The following is a 23,204-nucleotide window of genomic DNA, read 5'->3' as shown; positions in this document are numbered from 1 at the left end:
AGTCGTCACCACCTTACAAGCAGTATGGCAGCCCCCGTGAACAGTGTGGGGAAACCCTCTGTTGAGCGACCACCGTTCAATACCACGAGTTTCCAGAAGAAAACAAGGAGCAAGTTGATCTCCATACCTGGTACCAGACCCTCGGTTCAAAATGGACAGCTGTTAGTGTCGACCGGTGTCACGTCACTCGACTATCTGCTCGGTCAGTCTGCCGTTTAGATGTAACGTTACTGCTAGCTACACAGGCTAACTGTTTCTCAGTGTAATGATAGCTATCTACACACTGAATGGAGGCACAAAATAATGGTGTAATTAATAACACAATGAGGAAATGTGTAAGTTTATAAAAAAAACTACGGAGTTTTTTCCCTGTCAAGGCAATACAACACGCCATTAAAGTGCTATAGTTAACGTTAGCGTTATGGAGCAATGCAGATTTCAGCCATATTTTGTCGGACCTATCTGCTAATTGTATTGCATATTTTTCATCGGGTTGTCCATAGCCTACTGACAGATATTTGTTTTAAGCTGTGTTAACAGCGATGTCTCCTTAAACTGATGCCAGAAATGCAGCATTCTCAACTCTCAGATTTTAGCCACCAAGGACCAACTAGTCCAAAACACTTTGACATCCCTGTTTAATCTGAATGCATTAAACAAAACTAATGTCTTGACAGCATTAGCATGTAATGTCAAAGCCATTTAAGTGATATCAATAGAAGAAGAGTAGAATAGAATAAAATAGATAGAACAGATAAGCTTTATTGTCTGTCCCAACAGTGACAGAATTTCTCCTTTGACAAGGCTCATCAACACACAATTCACATATAAAACACAGTAAAATACATGGTACAATGTAATTTAAAAAGGAAAGTTAAAAGGCCAACTTGTAAAAGCAAGTCAACATGCAGTGTCTGTTTTAGATTGTTAATGGTGGTTAATGAAGAGGGAATGAAGGATTTTGTGTAAATGTTTTTCCATGCTGGTGGTATTTTATTCCATCTACCTGATGGCAGTAACTGGAAGGAGTGGTGGAGAGGCTGAGAAGGCTTCTCTGTGATTGGGGGGCTTTCCTGATCACTGAGTATTAACACCCTGCTCTATCACAGCATGACACTCTTGTTACTGTATGTCAGGAGCAGGGATGAGCAAATGATAAACCTATCTAGTTTATGAGGACTTTGTGTAGAAAGAGGAGGGATACACGCAGGAGTTTACTGATAGTGTGGTGTCTGTAAATATTTTAGTAGGTATATCACTTTCTAGATGCACTTTAACCACTATACTGTAAAGAAATTAATGTCCTTAAGGAGGAAATACACTGGACGTTTTTAAAATAAGGTAAACCAAAATCATCCCTATCTCTCCATTCAGGCCTCGTTCTTAAAGCCTTGATGAGCATAGTCTGTATTTATTACTGGACATATTTTAAGGCAATAAATAGCAGATAACTCTCGCTTAACTCTTTTAGGGCAATTTCCCTCCATATAGAGACATAAATCTTGCGTCTTTAATTGTGACTGCAGAGATACTTATAAAATATGTTGAATTTGTATGTTTCTGATAAGGGTCAATAATACTTTCTTCTGGTGCAAGCCTTTTGTATAACTAATATGTTAGGAGTTCTGACAGAAATGTTACAATGCATCAATAAAAAAACACTGTTACATGCCTGCTCTCTTGTTTAGTTGACCTGTAAATCATTTTATACCACTGATCTATTTCATGCTCATTTTTAAACATACTGTAATTGTGTTATGAATAACTGGGTAAACAAGAGACCATGACAGAACAGGTCACTCCAGCCTTGAAGCAGCAATCTGTGACTAAAAAAGAATGTGGGCTTAGGGCATGAAGTGAGGAGGCAATGGCCCCTTGCCTGCCCCTACTCCTGTACATCCAGCATCCTTGCTCAGACCCTACTACATGCTCTGATCCCACCGAACCAATGACAATGCAGACAAGTGTCTTCAAAATGTCATGTGCCATGTGGAAAGAGATGCATGGTGATTTCCTGTAAAACTTGTTGGAGTTTTATTGGTTGTGTTTCTATCATTCTTCAAATTAATCTGAAAGTGATCACAACAATATTTTTTACCACTGGTGTTGTCATTATAGTTGTGGTGGGGACTCTGCCATCCACTTCAGTTAAAATGACTTTCAAAACGATACTTTTTTGTTATCATTATAGTTTTTTTTGTGGTGTTGATAGCTAATAGCATCTGCAATATGTGACTGACTTTATCTGATATTATTGTTTTTTGTCTTTACAAACAGGTGGTGGGTTAGCAGTTGGAACAGTACTTCTTATAGGTGAGCCTCTCACTTGCGAACACTGATTAAAAGGTCCCATTAAATGCAATCATTACTTCTTTGTGATGTATATCCTGCAAAAACAGGCTCTTTTTTGCAGGACGTAAGACAGTGAAAAATCAGTTGAAAGTTCAAACCAATCAGCTGCCAGTTATGGAGACAAAGGTATTGTGAAAGAACAGCTTTAATGGCAGGATTTTTTAAAAATGTGCAGCTTCATTGGTTAGACTTTTGTGTTACCCTCTCTAATGAAGCATAGTGTCCCCTCCAAAGGCTGTTTTCCAGGAAGTTCATGTACACATTTAATTGGATACCTGATGGAATAATGTATTGTTGGTAGACACTATTACTATGTATTCTGGTGAGTACTTGTGCCAATAATTTCTTGTTTTAAGATGCCAAAATATTGACTATAGATATTTATGAATGAGAGTAACTTTGAGCCAATAGTGGACATTAGGTTACACAGGCTGTGGTTAATAGTGTATGCGACTTCGTGGTTCACAATCTGCAACAGTTGACTCTTAAAATTAGCCTTTAGGCTTCATGAGCAAGTTTAGTGTTTTTATCTTAGTTCTTAAAACCATGTTTTAAAACCTGAAGCCATGTCCTTTCATTTGGTCTGGCTGGAGCCATGGAAGAAAAGTTGCAAGTAATGAACTACTGTTACAACAGAAGTTGCCTTGTGCACTGGTGTTTAAAAAGATGACATATACAGTATACAATATGAAATACTTTAAGCAAGGAAGATGCACATCTCTTTTTTAAAAACATTATAAGCTTTAAATGTTTTGAAAAGTCTTTCAATCATAAAGTTGCATAGACTTTAAATGACACTGCATTAACCCAATGCTAGAATTACATAGATTATATATTCATGTATACCCAACAATCAAATGTATCCCCCAAACTGAATTTAGTAGCACTTTTTAGCGTGCCACAGCTAATGATACTGTCTGCCTTTTCTCAGGCTCTTTGTGGTTAGCGTGTCACTGTCTCGCAGAATGGCAAATAGACTCATGACCTGAGGGTCTCTAGTTAGAATCCCAGGTGTTCACACGTTCACTGTGATCCTTAATTGATATGCTCATCTGCAGATGTGTTATAGAACTTTTTGGAAGTACATTCAAAGCAAGTGGGTTTTCTAGGGACATAAATGTCTTCCACTGTATTATTATTGTTATTATCATTCATCATAGGCTAGGCTATATGCACTAGTAGACAGTGAGGTTAAGGTATTCTTGTTTCCCCTTGAAGCTGTAATTTGTGTGTAGCAAAGGCCTATACCAACTGATGATATTGCTTTGCCCTTTAATTCACCCCCCCAATCGATGCAGGAGTCAGTGATTATACACTAATGCGTTCTTCCCTTCCATTTTGTGAATCAATGTACGGTTGGTTTCATCTGGTAATGAGAGACACAGTAAAGGTGAAATGCGTGTGTGAGCTCTCTTGTGTTTGTCTGTGAAAGAGCGTTGGGTGTGTGTCTGTGTGTCTGTGTGTGTGTGTGTGTGTGTGTGTGTGTGCGCACTGTGCTGTCTGTGTTTTCTGTTTTGTTGTGTGGGTGGGATGGGGGGAGTTCAGAGTGTGTGTTTGTTTGTGTTTGTTTCAGGCATTCGTCTCCTACAGTCTGCCCCTTTAGCTGTGATGGCCTGTTTGTGAGACACAGACATAAAATTATCAGGCTGCCTTTGAAGTGTCTTGAGCTGTCCATCCTGATTTGTCAACCAGAGGGGGATCAGCCCAGTATGGCTGCTGTCTGAAGATCTCTCATCTCTTGTGTTTTTCTAATAGAATGAACAAAGCTTCACAGCTCTTATTATGTTCACCAAGTATGGTTTCGTTCCAATAATTTAAGTGTTTAAGTGGGTCTTTTCTTTAAAGTACCCATAATAATTACTATTAAATATGGCGTAATTGTTTAACATGTTTAAATATTTCAAAGCTTTAAAGTGGACTTTAAGTATCAATTATCTACATAGATAAACATTTTGAACATAGTTTTTGTCAGTGACTATAACAAATATTTTAAAAGTAGCTATATCATTAATATCTGCCAAAAAATATGACTAAGTAAGTAGGCCTGATAGTATAGATTGGCCTAATAATATAGATAGATTATTAGATTACATTCCCAAACAGGGACACAATAATTTAAGTTTAAGAGTTGTAAACAGTGTTTATAAGCTACAACTGAAAGTCATTTAAAAGCAACAATACAAAGCACCTATGTGACATTATGAAGACAATTAGACTGTCAACCAATCAGAGAGCATTAGTGGCAGACAGTAAGGCAAAGTTTAACAAAGACCTGAACATTTTTTTCTCTCTGATTAGGTAAAAATTCAAATCATATCGTTAATATTTGTAATACACTGTACCAAAAAACTCAGATAGAAGACATGTGTCTGTTGAGCAGGTGAAGAGCACTTTAAAACATTTAAAGCAGAGGAAGGCCTAAGGACCAGATAACATCAATGAATTTGAGTGGTTGGGCGGGGTAAGGTTTGTGCACTTGGGGATGGTTTGCATCAGGTTTGAAAACGAACTGTACCAAAACACGGAAGTCGGCTGCCATTTAACGGCAAGTAAAGTTGCAAAGGCATTTCTCCATGCTGCCGGTCTCCTTCAAAATCTGCAAATGTGTGCAGCAGTTGCCCGCCTCATCCTCTGAACTGCATGGCCACTGGTGACTGACAAAGTTGGAAGGCAGGGAAAGAGTTGCTTTTGACATTGTCTCTAAAATATAAATAATAGATATAATTCGTTAGGTCAACTCCAATATATCGGTTTGGGATCTTGAGAGGGCAATCATACTCGGGCACAGTACAAATCAATTGTACCTAATATGAAAACATCCTGAAGGCCTTTGCACACTGTGTCAATTTTTTTCTTCCAAAGTTGTCACACATCTAAAAAGAAATATGACCTAACGTTATGTCAATCATGTTTGCACACTGACTTTAATCCATCCTTAAAGTTTTCTGAACAGGTTTGATTGTCTGCATTTTTCACATCCGTCAAAAGCTTTTAGAGAGTTGTTTGACCAAGAAACACTCAAGAAAATCAGACAGAAGGTCACATAAGGGACAGGAGAGAGGAGCAGAACGCAGTCTCTTTTTATAACTCAGATGGCTCACTTCTAACAGATCAAATAGTGATACTCAAGTGGATGATGATGACAAGGAGGAGGATAACGACTGCACACGGACAGAGAAAGTGAGGAGACAGAGAGGAGAACAGCTCAGTTCATTCCTGTAGCTGCTGTGCCAAATATAAGACACAGTGAAGAGAAGCAAGGGGGAAAATGTGTCTGGTATTGCGAGTTTTCAGAACAAATAGAACATTAAAATACATCGGACCCAGTGTGCAAGGTTTCTGTGAGTAACGTTTTATTTATTTTCGGGTGACAGATTAAAAGAATGCATTAAAAAATTGTTCTAGGGTGCAAAGACCTTAAGTCTGTAAGTGGCAAACTTGAGGCTTACTAGTTTGCATATAAGCAGTGTTTTAGCACAGAAGATAGAGTTATCATAGATACACTTAATATTGAATTATTTGGACAAGCTCTCAAGCTTTTACATCAACATAACAAACATTTTTTAGAGCTCTTATTGGCCAAATTGATTTATCTTGAGTTTAGTCTTCATCTGACTTAGTTGTACTATTTATTTCTTACAAATGGAGTGCAGATTGTTAAAGTTAATCAAACATATTTTACTTTCATTGTTTTTTTACTCAGGAGCACCCCAGGACTGTGTGAGCTCACCTCTTCTAGTGACACTTTTCAATGATGATCTATAAAACTGATATTCAGATTTTATTTTGAAGTTTTCAGATAATACTAAACTATTTTTCTTTGTTAAACACAGAGGATAATGCCAGTGTTCATCAGTGCTGTAATATCAGACTAGCTGAGTAGCGTGAAAGGAATTTGAGAGAAATATTTTCTAAAGTCGTATCCTGCACCTGTTACTGTCCATAACACACAGATTGAACAAGTCTTCTTTAAATATTTAGGCATCTTTGTTGATACTGCTTTATCCTGCAGTGCACATACAGGTCATGTCAGTAGTAGGGTACAACAACGCATTTACTTTCTTTGGAGGCTTGGGTCATTTGGAGAGAGTAAACTAATCCTGTTATTGTTTTTCCATTAATGCAGCGTATTCTGCAGTATGGAAATCAGTGCATTGTGCAATTGTCTCGCTGATCAGCTGTAAGTTATACTGCTAAACATCTGCTCAAAGACTGGATCACATGAGTCAAAGTTTTCAAACTGCGTATACTCAATGAATGTTGTCTCTGGAAGGTCATAATACATCAGACCCCGATCACATTTTATTTAAAGATTGCCAGCTTTTGCCATCATGCAGGAGATTTAGAGTCCCACAGACTCAATCGAACAGATTAAACAACTCTTTTTCTCAGTCTGTCAAACTACATAATCAGATTTTGGGTTCCAAGGAGCCTCAGTGTGCCTCAGTCAAAAATTATTTTGGCAGCATAAAATCATACAATGTAAACACAATGAAAACAGAATAAAACTACTGAAGACATTAATAGTGCTGGTACTATTCAGACAATAGTCTACAATACAATAAAATGATTGTACAAATGATGAAAAAATCACTAAAATAAGATATGCAGGATCAGATATGCAGATTTTTTTTCAGTTGTAACTGCTACATGTGAGAGGGGCAATATTGGATACCTAACAGCTCCAAAGAGCTCAAGTCATCTGTGTCAACAACCTCAAACATTAAAGCATAATGTGCCCTAACACCAACAAACAACTGCTACAGAGGAACAACGGTCACAAGTTAACAATAGAGATATGTCAGTCACATACAGTATTTGGGGCTCGACAGATGCCGCTAATTGGCATTTAACGGTAACCTAATGTAACCCACCTTTTGCAGCAGTAATTATAATGGTGATTCAGTTATTTTAATGAGTGCAGACCCTATTTAGAAGTATTTACAATGGCTATTCAGTTTTTTTTCTAAAGCTGAAGTGCTATATTATTGAGTGTCTGTGTTTTGTTTACCTGCTGGATGGCCTAAATGAATTTTAGCTGTTCAGTAGAAATGATATCGACCAAAGATTCACACAGCGGGGAAAACACCCTGACCTAGATATTTTGTCTCCTCCCCCTGCAGCTTTAGCAGATATGATTCAGGACTCTCGCACTCCCACTCCCCTGTTGAAGGCAAATGAAGCAAAGGCGTTTCCCCCCTTTACCAAACCTTAGACAGAATCCGCAAAAAAACGAAGAAGAAAAAAATCATCCCATGACTGTCCAGAGTGACTGATCTACCTCAAAGATATGACCGTCCCCCACCCCCTGTTGATCGTATACCCCGCCACCTCCCGCCCCTTCCCTTACCCCCCGCCTCAACAGCCTAATGACTCCTGGAGGTTCCATTTGTAAGGCTCCCATAGAAACACAACCACAATAGGCCCCATCTTGAGAGGGCCCATCTGGGAGTCTTTGTGGGGCCTGCTGAAAGCCACAAAGGCCTGCTGACCTAGAAACCCATCAATAAGAGAACAGGGAGCCCCACCGACAACAAATTGAAGAGTCATGGAATTTCCTGTGCCATCCTAAGTCCGTAGGTGAGGACATAGACCGGGAACGTGGGAGGGGTGAATTCTCCGGATGTTTGAGGATGACACGTCAGGATGTCATTCCCAAGCTGTCAGCTGTATGCCCATTACCTTAAACTGTCACTGCTGCCTTTGTCCTTGTGCCCACTGTTTGTCATTGTGTGGAGAGGCCTATGAAATCTTTACAAAATGATGATTGTGACAGGAAGCAGCAGTAGCATGCTGGGTAGAGTTATGTGCCCTGCTAGAAGGGGGGGCTTGATGATGCAGGCTTTTTTTTTTTTTTTTTTTTTTAGGGTTTTAGGGTGTGGAATGACTGGGTGGACGCCTTGTGTGCACGGAGGAAGGCTACCTTTTGTAAAATATGTTTGATGTTTAGGATTACTTGCAAGTACATCTGATTTCATTTCTTAAATGAGACTGTTGTGTCATCACTTCAAAATAAGAACCATCTTCTCTTCTTTCATTTAAATTTTATTTTAACCTACTTACACTTGATGTGATTGACAGTAGAATCATAATAATGAAAGGATGTCATTGCCATCAGAATTCACACAAAAAGCAGAGAGATTCAAGTGAACCAGATGTCGGGAAGCATTTTTAAGGACGGACGCTATTTTCTCCAGCTTCTGCCTCCTCTTGTCAGTCGCCCTGACATCTGGGGTACCTTTACATTCTGGGGGAGGTGTCAGGTGGATGCTTAAGACAGGTGTCTCCCTCTTGCCTCCGATGCTGGTTGAGGATATGATAGGTGAAGGTGGACAGGAATGCTGTGAGGACCTTAACAAGAGAGCTGAAGATGTCAGCTCCACAGCAACACGTACATTTCTGTGCCATGTCTATTGCCACCTCATGTGTTCCCGACACAGCCAGAACGCGGTCCTTACATCAATTACAGTCAGAAGCTGTGATGTGGTCATAAACTTCTGGATCTGTGATGTCTGAATGAGTGTTCAGAACAAGTCAAGTTCCAGTGATAGACCTGAGCTTGATGTATTTTTCACAGGGAAGATCTATTTTATCAGTAAATCATTTCCTTAGGCCTTGCAAAGAATGTTAGCAGGATGGCATTGATTAACAGAGCGTGTGCTTATTTCAGTTTTCCACTCGCACTCAAATTCTGATTGTTGTTGTTTTTTGTTCCTTTTTTAGAGGAGGACCGATATGATAGCTACTCTCGTATGATCTTAAAGTACTTCTTGGCAGAAGGAGTGGTATGTCGACATGAACTCTTTGTGGCAGCGGCTCAAGATAACCCAGATGACATCTTACAGGTATGAGAAGAGGTGTCATACATTCTGTAAGCTCTCAGGAAGGATTTTTTTTTGTTTTTATTTAAACCAATAAGTCTTGACAAACCATCCACAAAGAGGCAGGTATGGCCTTAACATGTCTACTATAACATCATCTCTGAGCTACTGTTATACTGTCAACAAGACATCTTTGAAAACTTTTGTTTACCTTTTAGTCATCAGAAGATGTTGGAAATATTCTGCCTACTTGCACACTCTTTTTTTTTTTTTTTTTGTCCCAATATACAAATCAGCGCCTGTTGTACAGTATTCAGCCTGGTTCGCCGGTCAGACTATCAGACCATGATTTAGCAGGCATTATAGTCTCACAGCTTTCCCCAAGATGTGTCAGGGTCAGCGGGGGTATCCGAGAGGTCGAGGGTGGCATGGTTGTGGCATTGTTGAAATGTTTCCCTATGCATCACTCTGTGAAGAGGAGCGTAGCCCCAGAAGCTGACTGCCACCCAGCATACAGGAGGAGGGCCTCTCTCCCACTGATTGATAGTGGGAGGGGTCACAGCCTCACCCTCTCTTTACATATCAAAGGCTTATTAAGAGAGGGGGACTCCCAGTGGGGATATATCACATCATTTAGTGTTTTCACAGCTACATTCTCAGTATGCTAATCTTTAGATGCTAAGGTTGTACTTTTTGCATTATGTTAACATGCACAAGAGAAACAAGCTTATTGGAAGAAGTCAAGTAAAAGCAGGAAATTTGAGGACACGTCTACATGCACTCCAACAAATCAGGCACTCAGAAACCCACATTTACTCGCATCAGCTAATCAGTCAGATTTCCCACCCACTCCTGCCCTGTTTTTAAACCAACACTCAAAAGACTTTTTTTTCTATTTTGTTGGGGGGAAAAATGCTAGTTGCACAATAAAAGAATAGACTTATCTTAGAACTAGATCTTATGAGAAAGTGCATCAGTTTTTTCCTACTGTATGCATTGGACTTAATTTAAAGTCTGTTGTCTATCTGTAGAAACTGACTAAGTTTATTATTATTTCAGGTGTAGTTTTAGTTCAGCCTTGGATCTAATCGATACGATAACCGATACGAGGACAGACTGCTATATTGATCATTCATACCTCCACACTGCCACCACAGTGATACTTTTTTCTCTGTGAAAGCTTTGTTGTCATGCATATGTGCTCTTGTAAAAAACCCATTAGAAACCTAGTTAATATGTTGAGGATTTTTTGAAGATATGGTAACCTATCTTTGTCAAGGTGGACCCCTCTGGACTGGAATTGATTAGACTTTGGTTAATGACACTGGAAATGACCACATCATATACATATATATGTGTATATATATATACACATATATATGCTGTGTTTATGTGTTTCGTTTAAGATAGTTCAGAAAAGCTGAAAAAAAATACTGAACTGGAAGTACATGTAGTTGTGACCAAAACATTGAGAAAAATAAGAAAAGAAATAGATGAGGTTCAGAAATCAGGATTCCTCAGGAAATTTCTCACAGCTTTATCTGGGTTTTCTCAATTCTTTCAGCAAAATTAAAATAAGCTAAGTTTGCTTTTTGACTATAAAACAGTAAAGAAATAATGTCACTGTGGAAACATGGCACTTGCATGCATAACAATAATTAAGATGTCTTGTGACCATTCAAAATTTTTATATTCAGTGTGTATATTTACATTTCGTGCAGGAACTCCCAGCTCCCATCTTGGATGATGTTGCTATCCACAAACCAGTGGAGCAGCCCAGACTATCCTGTGAGCCTCAAGACAGTTTGGATGCCATGAAGATTGCCTGGCGTTATCAGAATCTTCCAAAAGTCCAGGTAATCTGGTGATCACATGACATCTTATATTGTTTAATATTATAATTATTGCATCATTTTAGGATTAGAATACACAATTGAATGTAATAATGCTACTTTTATTAAAAGTCCAACTTGATTATTGGCTGATCATTTTTATTAGAAAGAACAGCACGGGCTGTCTGGTCTTGGCAATTGTCTCTACCAGTAAAATCCATCAGCTTCTAAACTCCTTTGTGTAGTGAATGAGGCCTCAGCCTCTCCTTTCAGAGCTGGACCAGATTACTCACACTTAGCTGGCAATAGGTAGGCTTTTCACTGGTTCCCAACTCACATATACACACATACACACACGCCTGCACCCCTGCTTAGCCTGGGAAACAAGAGTACTTTGCAGCCTGTGCATTGACATGTCTGCTCGCTCAACCCTATGACCCAGACCTGCACCTCTGTCTTCCCCCAAATCCCTGCCTTTCCCCCTGCTAGGGTCGGCAGCCCTACACTCTTTCTTCCGCTTTGAGGAGAGGTGACCCTCCCCTTCTACTTCTCTGCAGTCTCCCCCCTTCAGTCTATAATCCATATCGCTATGTGGATTAACAGCACACAGTGTGTCCCTGGGGATCCTCTCCCTCTTTCTCTCTCCCTGGAAACTTCTTTATATCTGTGTCCTTTCCTCACCTCTCCCCCTTCCCCTGTAAAATCGTCTTTACAAACCACTAGTAAGCCCCACCAGAGGATTTGCATCCCAAATTCACCCACAGAGTCAACGCTTACTTTCCCCTTACACACACCTCTCCTGGCATGGCCCACTGTGTCGCTCTCCCGATGAAGACATCAGATCAAAGGTGAGGCCGTCAGGGCGGGGATGGAACGCTAAGCGGGTTGCCTAGCTCACAAAGAGAAGATGAGCCCCTGACCCCCCTGCCCTGCTGACCCCCTCGTCCTGCCAGGAGAGGGACACACCGGGGGCCCTAATCCAGATTAGGAGTAGATTAAGGGCCCCTCTAACAATGGAATCCCTGGTTTCACTGAGAGAGAAGAGCTAAAACTCTCTCTTTCAGCTGCAGGAAAACATCCGCCTTCCCCTGCGTCCCTGACACGTTTGCTTTCACAGCCAGAAGTGGACATTTATGTGAAGAAATGATTAAGAGCGTGGTCGTAGTGGTTATTTAACTTCTCTGCTGTAGGAATGTTGAGGAATGACCCATAAACAATGCAATTGCATTACCATAGTGTTGTGAAGCACACTCATTTAACATAGTAGAAAGACAAATAAGATTATTTTTCTTGATGAATTGTTTTACTGTTAACTGAAATTACTTAAATGCACATAATTTGTTGTAGAAAATGTAAATCAAGCAGTAGCTCCAGACACGGATGATTGAAAATAAATATAATGCTCTTAAGATGTTAAGTGTTCATATGCTTTAACATGAGGTTGACCTCCTCAGACCGCCCTGGCATCCTCATCCCGGTTCGGGCACTACTATGACGTCTCCAAGACGATGGAGCCAGAAATTCGCCAGGCAGTCAAGTGCCACCGCTTCTACCTTACAGAACATCCCGCCCAGTCATCAGCTACACACAGGTAAAACGACAAGACATCATCCACAGAACGCATGGAAACCAATGAGACACCATCTGCAGAACACAGGCACACAAACATGACATCATCCACAAAACACAGTTACACAAATAAGACATCTTCAACAGAACACAGGTAAGCAAACATGGCATCGTTCACAGAATACAGGTAAGCCAACATTGCAGAGAGAACAACATAATTTAAAGAGCGCATACTATATAAGGCCTGCAACCAGCATCTGCATCAGACAAAAGTCAACCTGGTAGGAAGAAACTCTAGATTTTGTGCTCCCCACTATCATGTAGAGTGCTGAGATACCTAGGCAAAAGAATTTAATAAACTGTAGTACTGAAACTGAAGTTTGTTTTTATTATAAGTTAACCTTTTTACGTTTCTCAAATGACTGTTTTGTCTATAAAATAGAAATAGTAAAAGAAAAGCCCTTAACCAGAGAAACAAATGCCCATGCTAACAAATTCATTTTTTGTTTTGTTAGGCAAACAGTCCAAAAACCAAAGATATTCTACTTACTTTGATGTTAAAAAAACAAATAAAAATGTAATATTCACATTTTAGAAGCTGAAACTAGTTAAGATGCAACATTTTTGCTTGAAAAACTGGCTGAAACTATTTAACAATAAAATTGATCAATTAATTTTTTCAGCTTCAATAAAATACAGCGAAGTAGTCAAGTCACTGTATTTGTATGGCACATTTAAAACCCACAAGAGTTGAAACAAAGTGCTCTCTTAAGTCGAGTTAGATGGGTTCAGATCTTCCCCAACACAGTTTTACATGGTTAAATAAGTAAAAGGTGCATAAAAAGCAGCAATAAATGATATAGTGCAATAAAACAAAGTGCACTCTTAGTTTTGTATAAATAGTAACAGAGGTTCATTGCATTGCTCTCATATATAAACAAATATAAATCATTACAGCTGAAATCCAGACATCCACATTTTCATCATATTTTAAAGAATGTCCTATTTAACCAAAAAAGTGTCATTTTTTAAATTAATTTTAAAAGATCAGTATTTTTACCCCTTAAACTGCTGATACAAATCCTCTAATCTAAGAAGCTTGCCAGTGGCCTAAGACATTCAGCCTCTTGGAAAGGTTGTGTATGTCTATTCAAATAAGGGTCTTGTTTGCACAGCGTTTGTTTGATTTCTCCTGCGTTGAGTGTATTTAGGGTTCAGAGGTCACGCAGGCTCTTTACTCAGAGAGTGCTGTTTAACACACAAGGCCACACGAAGGCACACTCACACACACTGGGTAAACACAGCAATCTGGAGCACAGAGGATGTGGAAGAGGCTTTATAGAATCCCTCTTCCTTTTATTTTGGCAAACAGAGACTGTTTAACAGAGCACCCATGCAAACACATTAAATGTTGCAGACATTTAGTTTAAAGTGTACATTTTCACAAGTGTGGACCATTAAAAGGATGGCATTTGGCATTTTACCAAATATCAGTACAGAGTTTATTAATATCCATTAATCGTGAACAAATAAAATATGTTCTCCATTGATTTTTGGAGCGTTGCGTGGCAGTGTAGTGAGTAAGAGTGACATGGGGGTACTGTTGTGCCGTTGTAGCGTATGAATGGGTTCTGGATCTAACAGACATTTTGACAGCAGGAAACTACACCTGCACCGCACCATTGTGGCCCCCAGTACTGACACACGTTCATACACGCGCACACACACTCAGTATATTACACACACGCATCAACCACACAAACTCCTAAGCAGGCTACTCCCCCTTGCACGTGTCCACAGCCCCATGTTGATACCCTAGCTGTTAAATTGCTCCGTTTCACTTGAAGGCATAATTGGCACAAATTGCTCTCTAGGTGATACAGATCCTGTTGTTTAAGACCACGCATCCCCCTTCTCTCCTCCTTTCTTCCCTCGCTGAAAGAGGAACACCGAGATAAAGAAGCTTCCCTGTATATGATCCTAATTAGCCGACGCACTAGCCCCTGTAGCTAAGCACCTAGACCTTTTTGGTACCTGAATGAGGGGTGCTCAGTAGGGGTAGCTAAAACACAATGCTGTCCCACACAATGGCTGCCAACCGGAGGCAACCTCTTGCTCAACTGCATGTCAAACCATCCCAGCCCCCTACCTCAGAGCAGGGGCATGGGCAGAGAGGCCAAGGAGGGTAGGTGTCCCTCTTTCACCAAACCAGCTCTATCATTAGCCCCAGCAGGGTCAGGAGGCACCATTGTTGTGCTGAATAACTGAAATAGAGTACATGGATGTATTTGGCGCAAGTGTAATCAACACGAGTGTGTATTACTTTTCTTTATGCAGGACTATTGGTGTGTGACCGATCTATGTTTATCAGCTTTTGTCGCCTGCAGGTCGGATTGACAACTGACATAGCGGCCCACTGTGACTCACCACAGAGTGGTCATTATAATGGTGGGGCGTTCTGGGGGACCTGTGTAAAAAGATGGGGTTAACATTCCTATTGGCCATCCTATAAGCACATGATGGGCTCAGCAGTAATCTATCCCTAGACTGTTGCTAAATGTCGCTCTGATGGTACTGTATGCCCTTTGTCAGTAGTGCACATCTTACCCCTGATTAAACACCAAAATGCTGTTCCCTGTTAATTTTAGATATCAGCCCATTAACCGTACCCTCCTTCTCACTTATCGTCTTTGTTGTGTGTATGTTTGTGCATATGCACGTCTCATCTGTCTGTTTGTCTGTCTTGTCTCGGCACAATCAGATCCTCAGGGAGCTGACAGAGAACCAGTCATGTTGTAATTTAATCAACCAAATAAATTAATTGGATCTCTTGATATGGATCATCTGTCTGCTTCAGTGGCTCCAGAAAAGCACAGTCAGGAGGAACATGCTGCAGTCATAGAGGATTAAGCTACTGCGGTGAAAGGCTTGGCCCAGTTTTATCAAAATGGTTTCAATTACAGTTTACACGTCCTAAGTAACCCTTTTGTGTTCTTTCTCTCTGGTTGTCTCCTCCACTCTGTCCACTCTCTGTCGTCTGTCCTCTGCTCTTTTCAGCACCATGCTTGAGTCCTACTCTGCGTTGCTGAAGTCACTGCAAGAGGTCATAAACAGGGAGGGCTTCGATGTAGCAGTCCCCATGGTAAGAACCACAAGTAAACGACTGCTTTGCATTGGTTTCTTTTGACAGATATTTTTTGCAACCTTTTTGAAATTTATATCTCCAATTAAGGTCATACCATTTTTAGAAAACCAATACATCCTTTCATTAAACAGCAATCACACTTTGACTCACTTTGTGTAGACATTTTCAACTGGAATGGTGAGAAAAGCAGCTCAACAAGAAAGATTGTCCAACTCAGTTCACCAATCTCCTCATGTTATGTGTCAACTCCCATTTAACCACGGGGTTCCCACATGGAAAACCTGGAAAAGACATAGAATTCCACAATGCTTTTTTTCAAGCCTAAGAAAGTCATTGGATTGGTAAAATCTTTGAATGTTTTGGAAAAACCATGAATTCTTTTTTGTGTTGTGAAATTAATTGTTCCAGAAATCAACGGTGGATAACTTTCCACGTAATGTAACACGGCGACATTTTTTTTTCTGTAGCTGTTGATGCAACACAACTCTAACATAAACTGATGTGTGACGTTTTGTTTACCAGCTCGTACGAGTTCCATCTCTTTCTTCATGTTTGGAAGCTAGCTGGGTTTATGTTTGAATAGAGTTTGAATTTGATATGTTTGAAGCAGAAAAATAATGTTGTGACAGTGTGATCTAACATGTAGAGTCATGAATCCCAAAGCTCCCATACCTGTGCTATACCCCACTACTGCTGTTATATTTTTCTGCAGTTTTAGAGGGAACAAAATTGTAATTATATAGATATTTTTCAGTCCCTGAAATGTCATGCAAAAGTTTTGAAATTTTATCCATGAAGATATGTGGGAACCCTGTAATCAGTTCAGTTAGAGTGATGTTTTAAAAATACCATCACTTTTGTCTATTTTACCCTATATTTTGTAACAGAAAAATAAGACCACACACGTCATTTCCCATCATCGAATCCACAACTTTTTAGTCAGGTCCCCTCCCAGTGTTTGTGGATTTCTTTATTGTTTTTGGTTCTCTGACAAACAAACACTGCTAAAATGCAGTTGGTATGCAGTAAGATGCCGCGAGCTGTGATGCAACACAAAATGTTGGTGTGCATTTTTTCTTTTTATTCACCAAATGTCATTAAAGGTGGACTCTTGTTATCTGCCGGTGCCAACATGTTGTGTTGTAAATGAGCCTCACTAATGAGCCCAGTCAGACTATTGTGCATCTAAATGTTTACGTGTGATGTGCATTAGAGGAGCATTTTTCGAAAAGAGAGATACTAGATCTGCATCTGTGACCCCGAGCTCTTCTGTCACATTCCAACCACCACTTCTCTCAAGTCTGTTCACCTCTCTGTCACCTGCCCGGGTTGGCCTCACCTGTGTGTCCCAGCTGTGTGTGTCTTACCTTTGACATACATCTTTTTAATAATCATCAGTCGTCTACAGAATGCCAGAAACATCCATGGCCTCGTCTGTTTCCCACAGGACCTGGTGTAATCCTCTTAACGCTGTGATGTGCCTGTATATATGTATGTATATATACAGTGTGTGTGTGTGTGTGTGTGTGTGCGCCTTCCGCGCCTTATTCACCTACTTTCAGTGACCCCTCTGCTCGTCACCTGGAGCCACCTCTCCCCCTGTCACTCACACACAGGATTTACCTCCAGTACCCCCCACCCTCCCTCCCCGAGCGCTGTCACTCACACGCCAGATTAACTGCTGACATCATTAAAGCAGTGTGGCCGCCTGACATGCTGTTGGCACAGTCCAGGAATGCAGACCAGCACAGAGCGACATGGGCACTGGCACAAGAATGCCCAATATGGTTGCTCGTCAGTGTGTTTATATGTTTATTTGTTAATCTGCCATCATGGACTACTAACACGATGCAGATTTTATATAAAGTGTTTTGTGTAAATAACAGATTAGAACAAGATTTAATCCCCAGTGCATATTTTTTGGAGTCCTTTGAGATGAGTGGGATGAAGTGGCAGCAGGACTGTGAGACCTTGCAGAGATTGGCTGGTGATTAGGTCCCAGGCTGGCTGTAGTCTATATGGCTGGCCTCGAGTCCTTGGCTGGACTCAACTGGCACTGTTCCCTGATTTTTCTATAGGCTAAACTATAGGAGTTAAGTTTGGCCTCTCCTCCTGATGCCACAGCAACAGTCGTGTTACCACAGTTCCCTCCTGCTGGGCTGCCGGCATAGAAAGAGAATTCTAATTTTGTGGTCCCCTGCGTACACTGTAAAATCTAACAAGTTGATTTTACATTTTTTAATCTAGGAAACAGATTGCCTAAAGAAATGTAAGCGAATATAACTATTAGTTTTCCTTTATGTTTACTTTAAATGTAATTGTTGAGTTTACTTAAAGTTTAGTCATAGTTACTTAATTTTGTGAAGTTGTTGCAACTTCAAAATGAAAAGTTTGATTAAATCAATCCTCTAAGTTTTAGCAACTTCACTACACTGTGCTACATATCTGTACTCTCCTGGTTTCACACTAGTCAGTCATATTTGTATTTTCTTAAACATGCTAACAAAACAGAGCTTGCAGATCTCCTTACTTCATCATTAGCAAAATCCTTTTTCTGATGATCAAGTTTAGTCAAACTAACTTGGTTTACTGAAGTTGCTAAAGAACAAAGTAATGTAACTTGTTAATTGTAAGTTAAATTTTGAGTAAACTTAACAATTAGATATAAAGTAAACATATCTTAAGATTAATAGTGATATTTAATTAACTTTTTCAAGGCAATCAGTTTCCAAGATTATTTTAAGTAAGATCAACTTGTCAGATTTTACAGTGTAGGCAAAGCCTGGTAAACAAAGAAAGTGCATATCTATTAGTGACAATGGCACACACCGCAAAAATATGCATCTAGTAAGGTATAGAGATGCAGCACTGATGTTGAGGGCTTGGGAGGAGGATGAATGTAGAGTCCGGTGTGAGAGTCCTTCTTTGGGAAACTATGAGCCAACTGTGAAAAACTCCCAGAAACAATGGGGTTTATTTTTCTTAGATGCCTGTGATTCTGATTCAGATCCAAACGAAGCTTAGGTCATACTGTTGGGAGAGGAAACGATGGGGAGTGGGGTAGAGGAGATTTTAGGAGGGTTGAGATAATAGAGGGGGAGGGATAAAAGAGAGGAAAGGTTGGAGAGAAAAAAAAGGAAAAAGTAAGCAGATTTTTAGGCCAGCGCTTTGTTAATCACTCTTGGCTCTCACCTCAGTAATCAGGAGCCATCCTGAAGAAACCACAAAAGAAAGGCAACTATAATAAAGGTCAAAAACCTCTCACAGTTCGGACAGGCTCCTCCATTCTCTCAGTTTCAGTGATATATATCCCACCACTGTTTTGCCACTTTTTCTTGGTTCGAGTGGGTTACTGTTGATCTCTTGTGGTGGGGTGGGGGGGTTTCAAGGGAAGGCACTCCACCCCTACCCAGGCCCCCTTGGCTGCAGAGCATCACTGTTGTGCCAAGAATGTGCTGGGGTTTCTGGGTGGCGGCCATATTGGAAGCCTGTCTGACAGGTCCATTGTGCGTGTGTCAGATGGCCTCTGTGATTGGGCAGTTGTGTCCAGTCACGTTTGGGCACTGTGTTTCGATCGTCTGTGCTGGTGAGCAGACCGTCCAGTCGCTCTGTCCCAGAGTTTGGGAATACTACCGAAAACAGCACTTTCCCAAAATAATCAAAAAGCACTAGTCTGTTAACCTTAAAATGCATTGGGGAACTTGAAAGCAAAGATTGTGTATGTTTGCATGACTTTTTACAACTTTTGTATCACTCCTAAACCCCCTCTTCATCCTTGTTTTCTCTTACAGTCAAAGTCACGTAACATCCTGCGAATTGGGCTTCACTCTCTTGGCTCGGCTCTGTGGGGTGATGACCTGTGTTGCCATGACAACCCTAGACATGGCCACGCCCTCACTACCTTCCTCTATGGACTGCGTGCTTTGCTGAGGTCATCTCTGTCAGTCGCAGTAGTAACTGTGCCTTCACATCTCATCCAGGTATGACCGTCTTTGACACATTAGAACAACATAGTTCATAAGCATCAGAGCATGACTTATCTGATTAGAAGTTACTTGCTGACCTAATGTGTATGTAATAAATCCACTTTGTATGCTTGTCTTAATAAGTTTAGAACAGTTTCTTAGTTTCTGAGATGAGTGATACTACATGAAAACCATCATATGCAAGGTTTGCAAGACCTAACTTGAGTGAGTTCTGCTTTATTCTCTTCTTCACCTCTTTGTCTTTGCTCCTCTGTTGTGTCCTAAACCCCTTACCTTAAATAACCGCCAGAGGGATAAATAGCGTGCAGAAGTTGAATTGGTTTGAATTTACAGATAATAGACAGTTGGGATTTTTTTGTGCGTGGGTTGATGTTTGGCCCAAGTGTTTTTTCTTTGTCTTGTTCATTAACGAGGAACAAAGTTTGAAGTCTTTTGTAGTGGGGCCTCCTCTTGACCCTGTGGTCCAGTGTCACCCCAGTATGACTCAGGCCTGTGCAGGGGCCTCTTCCTCACGCATCGCTCCCCCAACAGACCCAGTCGAGTGCACACTTCATTCAAAGGCCTCTAAATCTATGTTTGTTTGTTTGGGCTTTTAATTACTTCAAGCTGCACACAATGACATTGTGTGCCTGTGTATGCACTTTATTCTCTTACAAATATCCCTCCTTGTAGTTGTGTTTCCCTGGCTGTGTGTGTGTGTGTGTGTGTGTGTGGGGGGGGGTATGAGTCCGCGTGCATGCGTCTGTGTACAGTCTGGCCTCTCAGTGTGAAGGTGGAGTCATCTGCTGAGGCATATGGCAAACCACAGCCCTCCCCCAGACAGTCGCCCATAGAAGCACACTCACCAGAAAAGCCATCTGAGACTTTCTACTAAAATGTTTTATCTCTCCTACACTTAAAACACCCGACTTCCTTATCGTCCTAAATTCACAACAGCATGGAAGCCACATTGTCTCCAATCCTTTACACAAAGATAGATATAGGTCAATACTTAACTTTCAGAACAGCTGTGTTGTCACAACATGGTCTGGCTCCAAGCCTGTATACCCAGTGCACAGCGGCCTTGGCCTAGTCAAAAAAGGTAGAGTGGCTAACTAGCAGATGTCAGCTGTGGTGGGAGCGGTCCCCCTGTCTTTCACCGGCCTGGCCTCCAAACCCTTAATCTGTCCCCTCCCCCTTCTCCACCCTGGGGAGTGAAGTGAATGAGCGGGGGAAGAAAAGGAGAGGGGGGAATTTTGGACTGAATCAGGTGTTGGGTTACTACGCCAACATGGAGGTAATGAGAGGCTGTTAAGATGGGCATCTATGAAATGACCTTATGATTAGTTTAATCACACTTGGTGTTGTTGTCATTAAAAAGAGTCTAATTGATCAGCTGAGGTCACCAAGGTGTGCACGCTGCTCATTTTAAGTTACTGACAACAGTGCGACTGGTGTTTAAAGAATGGACATGTTAGCTAAGCCTCTTTCTGCCAGCGCTTTTGCTTTGATAATTAGCTTAGTTAACAAAGTGTGGCCTTTGGAAGACTGTCTAGACTAGTAGCGGTGGGCTAGCTGGCCGAGACCATGCTGGACTCTCCATCCATTATTGAGCAGCTTGGGAAGTTGAGCAACTCACTGAAAGCCTCCTCACAGCAGCCTAGTGCCACAGTCCATCTGAAACATTAATTAGGCTTGTCCTAGCCTGCTCCTCCTCCATCATACTATCTCCTGTCACCATACCCCTCCCCACAAGTAAACACAAACAAACACAAAATACACTGTCTCCCCTAAAATGAATCGATACACACCTCACCTGCTGCTCAGACTAAGTGGTGTCCTGACTTATGCAAATATAACTGAGCGTTTGGATTGGGAAGGCAGCGTTAGTACAGTAGTGGGGCTGCAAAATCCCCACTTCAAAATTTACCATCAATATTCAGTTGACTTTTTGTTAACTTAAGTCATTTTAATTTAGGGTGTTTATTGATAACTTTCATTATACAGGGTCCCCATGAACATCATCTCATTTTCCAGGCCTATAAAATGCATGGTATGAGTAAAATTCCTTAAAAGTTTTGTAAAAGTCAGGGATTTTTTTATGAGTAATGAATTGTTACAGTAATCTTAACTGGATAACCTTTATATAATGTAACATAAAGGCAAATTTATTTTCTGAGCTGAAGACCTAACGTAGCAATAACGATATAACTTCCATTTATGCAAGCTACCTGAAATTGTGTTTAAATAGAGTTTTAATCTGATATTTTTGAAAAATGCACGAAACATATGGCCTCCAAAAAAATATGGGTCCTTGAAAAGTCATGGAAAAGTTTTTAAATTCTGTCTGTTAAAAATCTGTTGGAACCCTGATTATATTATTTTATATATTCTATTATATTATCTGCTAATTATTTTCTTGATTAATTAATTTAACCTAGTCTTTAAGAATAAATTCAAAATAAGTGTGTTTTTACACCTGCGCTTTGAAGTCCAGATAAATCTGACTCTGGTTCTTTTTATTTCTGGTGCGTTTTACATCGCAGGTGTGCATATAGTAATTGCACTTGAGCGGAGGTGGTCTTGGTCCAGTCCCAAACAAACTCTGGACCAGTTTGTTTAAGGTGGGAATTTGATAGCAGCATCAATCTGACTCAACTATCAGGTGCACTCTGCAGGTTTGAGATAAACGCCTCCTGAAGCCACGTGTACTTTCTTTGCCTTCTGCGATGTGGCAGAGCAGGCAAACTGTAGCAGCTTGCATTGTAGCAGACAGTAGCTCCCTTGTTTGTTAGTTATCTAAAGGCAGCACGTATGTTTTGCAAAGTGTGAAGTAGTATTTTCAAAGCATTTCCTTCGACATTCTGATGATATAGTTTTGCCTGGTATATTGCACAGATAATTACCAAGGTGGATGAGCAAATGCCAACTCTGCTGTTACTCTATGTTTAATAGCAATTTTTTTTCACACAGAAATATACACTTGTTCCGAACACACCACCTTCCTCTTGTATGTACTTTCTTGCTCTCGCCAAAGACACATCTGATTAATAAGCAGAATGAATGTTCTCATGTGGTTTGTAGTGATGCTTGTTGGTTTGCTTTGATTTTTTTCTGTGTGAAAAGGCACAAAACCAAGGGGTGTTTACAAACTCATCAACTGATTGGGACCAAAAAAACTATAGGTGTGAAAAGCCCTAAGTCTATGAAATATCAAAAAGTAATGAAAAATAGCTTTCACATCTTTCAGGAATGACAAGCAACAGTCCATAACCCAAAGATGTTTCACTTTCACTTATAACAAAGAGCAATTTTGTAAAATCAAATTGTTAGATTAAATTCCTGAAAATTAGGTTAACCTCATTAGTTAATCAGCTAATGCAATTTAGTGACTGTTAATTGCAATTTTCCAATTGCAGTTTTCCATCTGAATCTGTCTTTCAATATTTTAATTGTAAAATTGTTTGGGTTTTTTAAGTAGGTTTTCACCACAGGTTTTTCTAATTAGGGCACGTAACCA

General features: G+C 40.4%; 1 protein-coding gene across 4 annotated transcripts in view; it reads left to right on the top strand.

The window, feature by feature from the left end:
• Positions 1 to 23,204, top strand: part of elp4 (elongator acetyltransferase complex subunit 4) — a 62,985-nt gene that overhangs the window by 971 nt on the left and 38,810 nt on the right. For 3 of the 4 annotated variants that reach the window (XM_042504020.2, XM_088078840.1, XM_088078835.1), the window contains exons 1-7: positions 17 to 202; positions 2,278 to 2,313; positions 9,076 to 9,197; positions 10,895 to 11,029; positions 12,460 to 12,596; positions 15,632 to 15,716; positions 19,511 to 19,699. In XM_042504020.2, the coding sequence (XP_042359954.1) occupies positions 25 to 202; positions 2,278 to 2,313; positions 9,076 to 9,197; positions 10,895 to 11,029; positions 12,460 to 12,596; positions 15,632 to 15,716; positions 19,511 to 19,699 (882 nt within the window). In that variant the 5' untranslated portion in view covers positions 17 to 24. Of the gene's footprint in view, positions 1 to 16; positions 203 to 2,277; positions 2,314 to 9,075; positions 9,198 to 10,894; positions 11,030 to 12,459; positions 12,597 to 15,631; positions 15,717 to 19,510; positions 19,700 to 23,204 lie in introns of those variants that run through there. The other variant, XM_088078846.1, reaches the window with a different exon arrangement.

Source organism: Plectropomus leopardus, chromosome 1, assembly GCF_026936395.1.
Source record: "Plectropomus leopardus strain MGB_pleo_1.0 chromosome 1, ASM2693639v1, whole genome shotgun sequence".
Lineage (NCBI taxonomy): Eukaryota > Metazoa > Chordata > Actinopteri > Perciformes > Serranidae > Plectropomus > Plectropomus leopardus.
The sequence above is the reverse complement of the archived record's forward strand: the minus strand, read 5'-3'. Positions and strand labels throughout refer to the sequence as shown.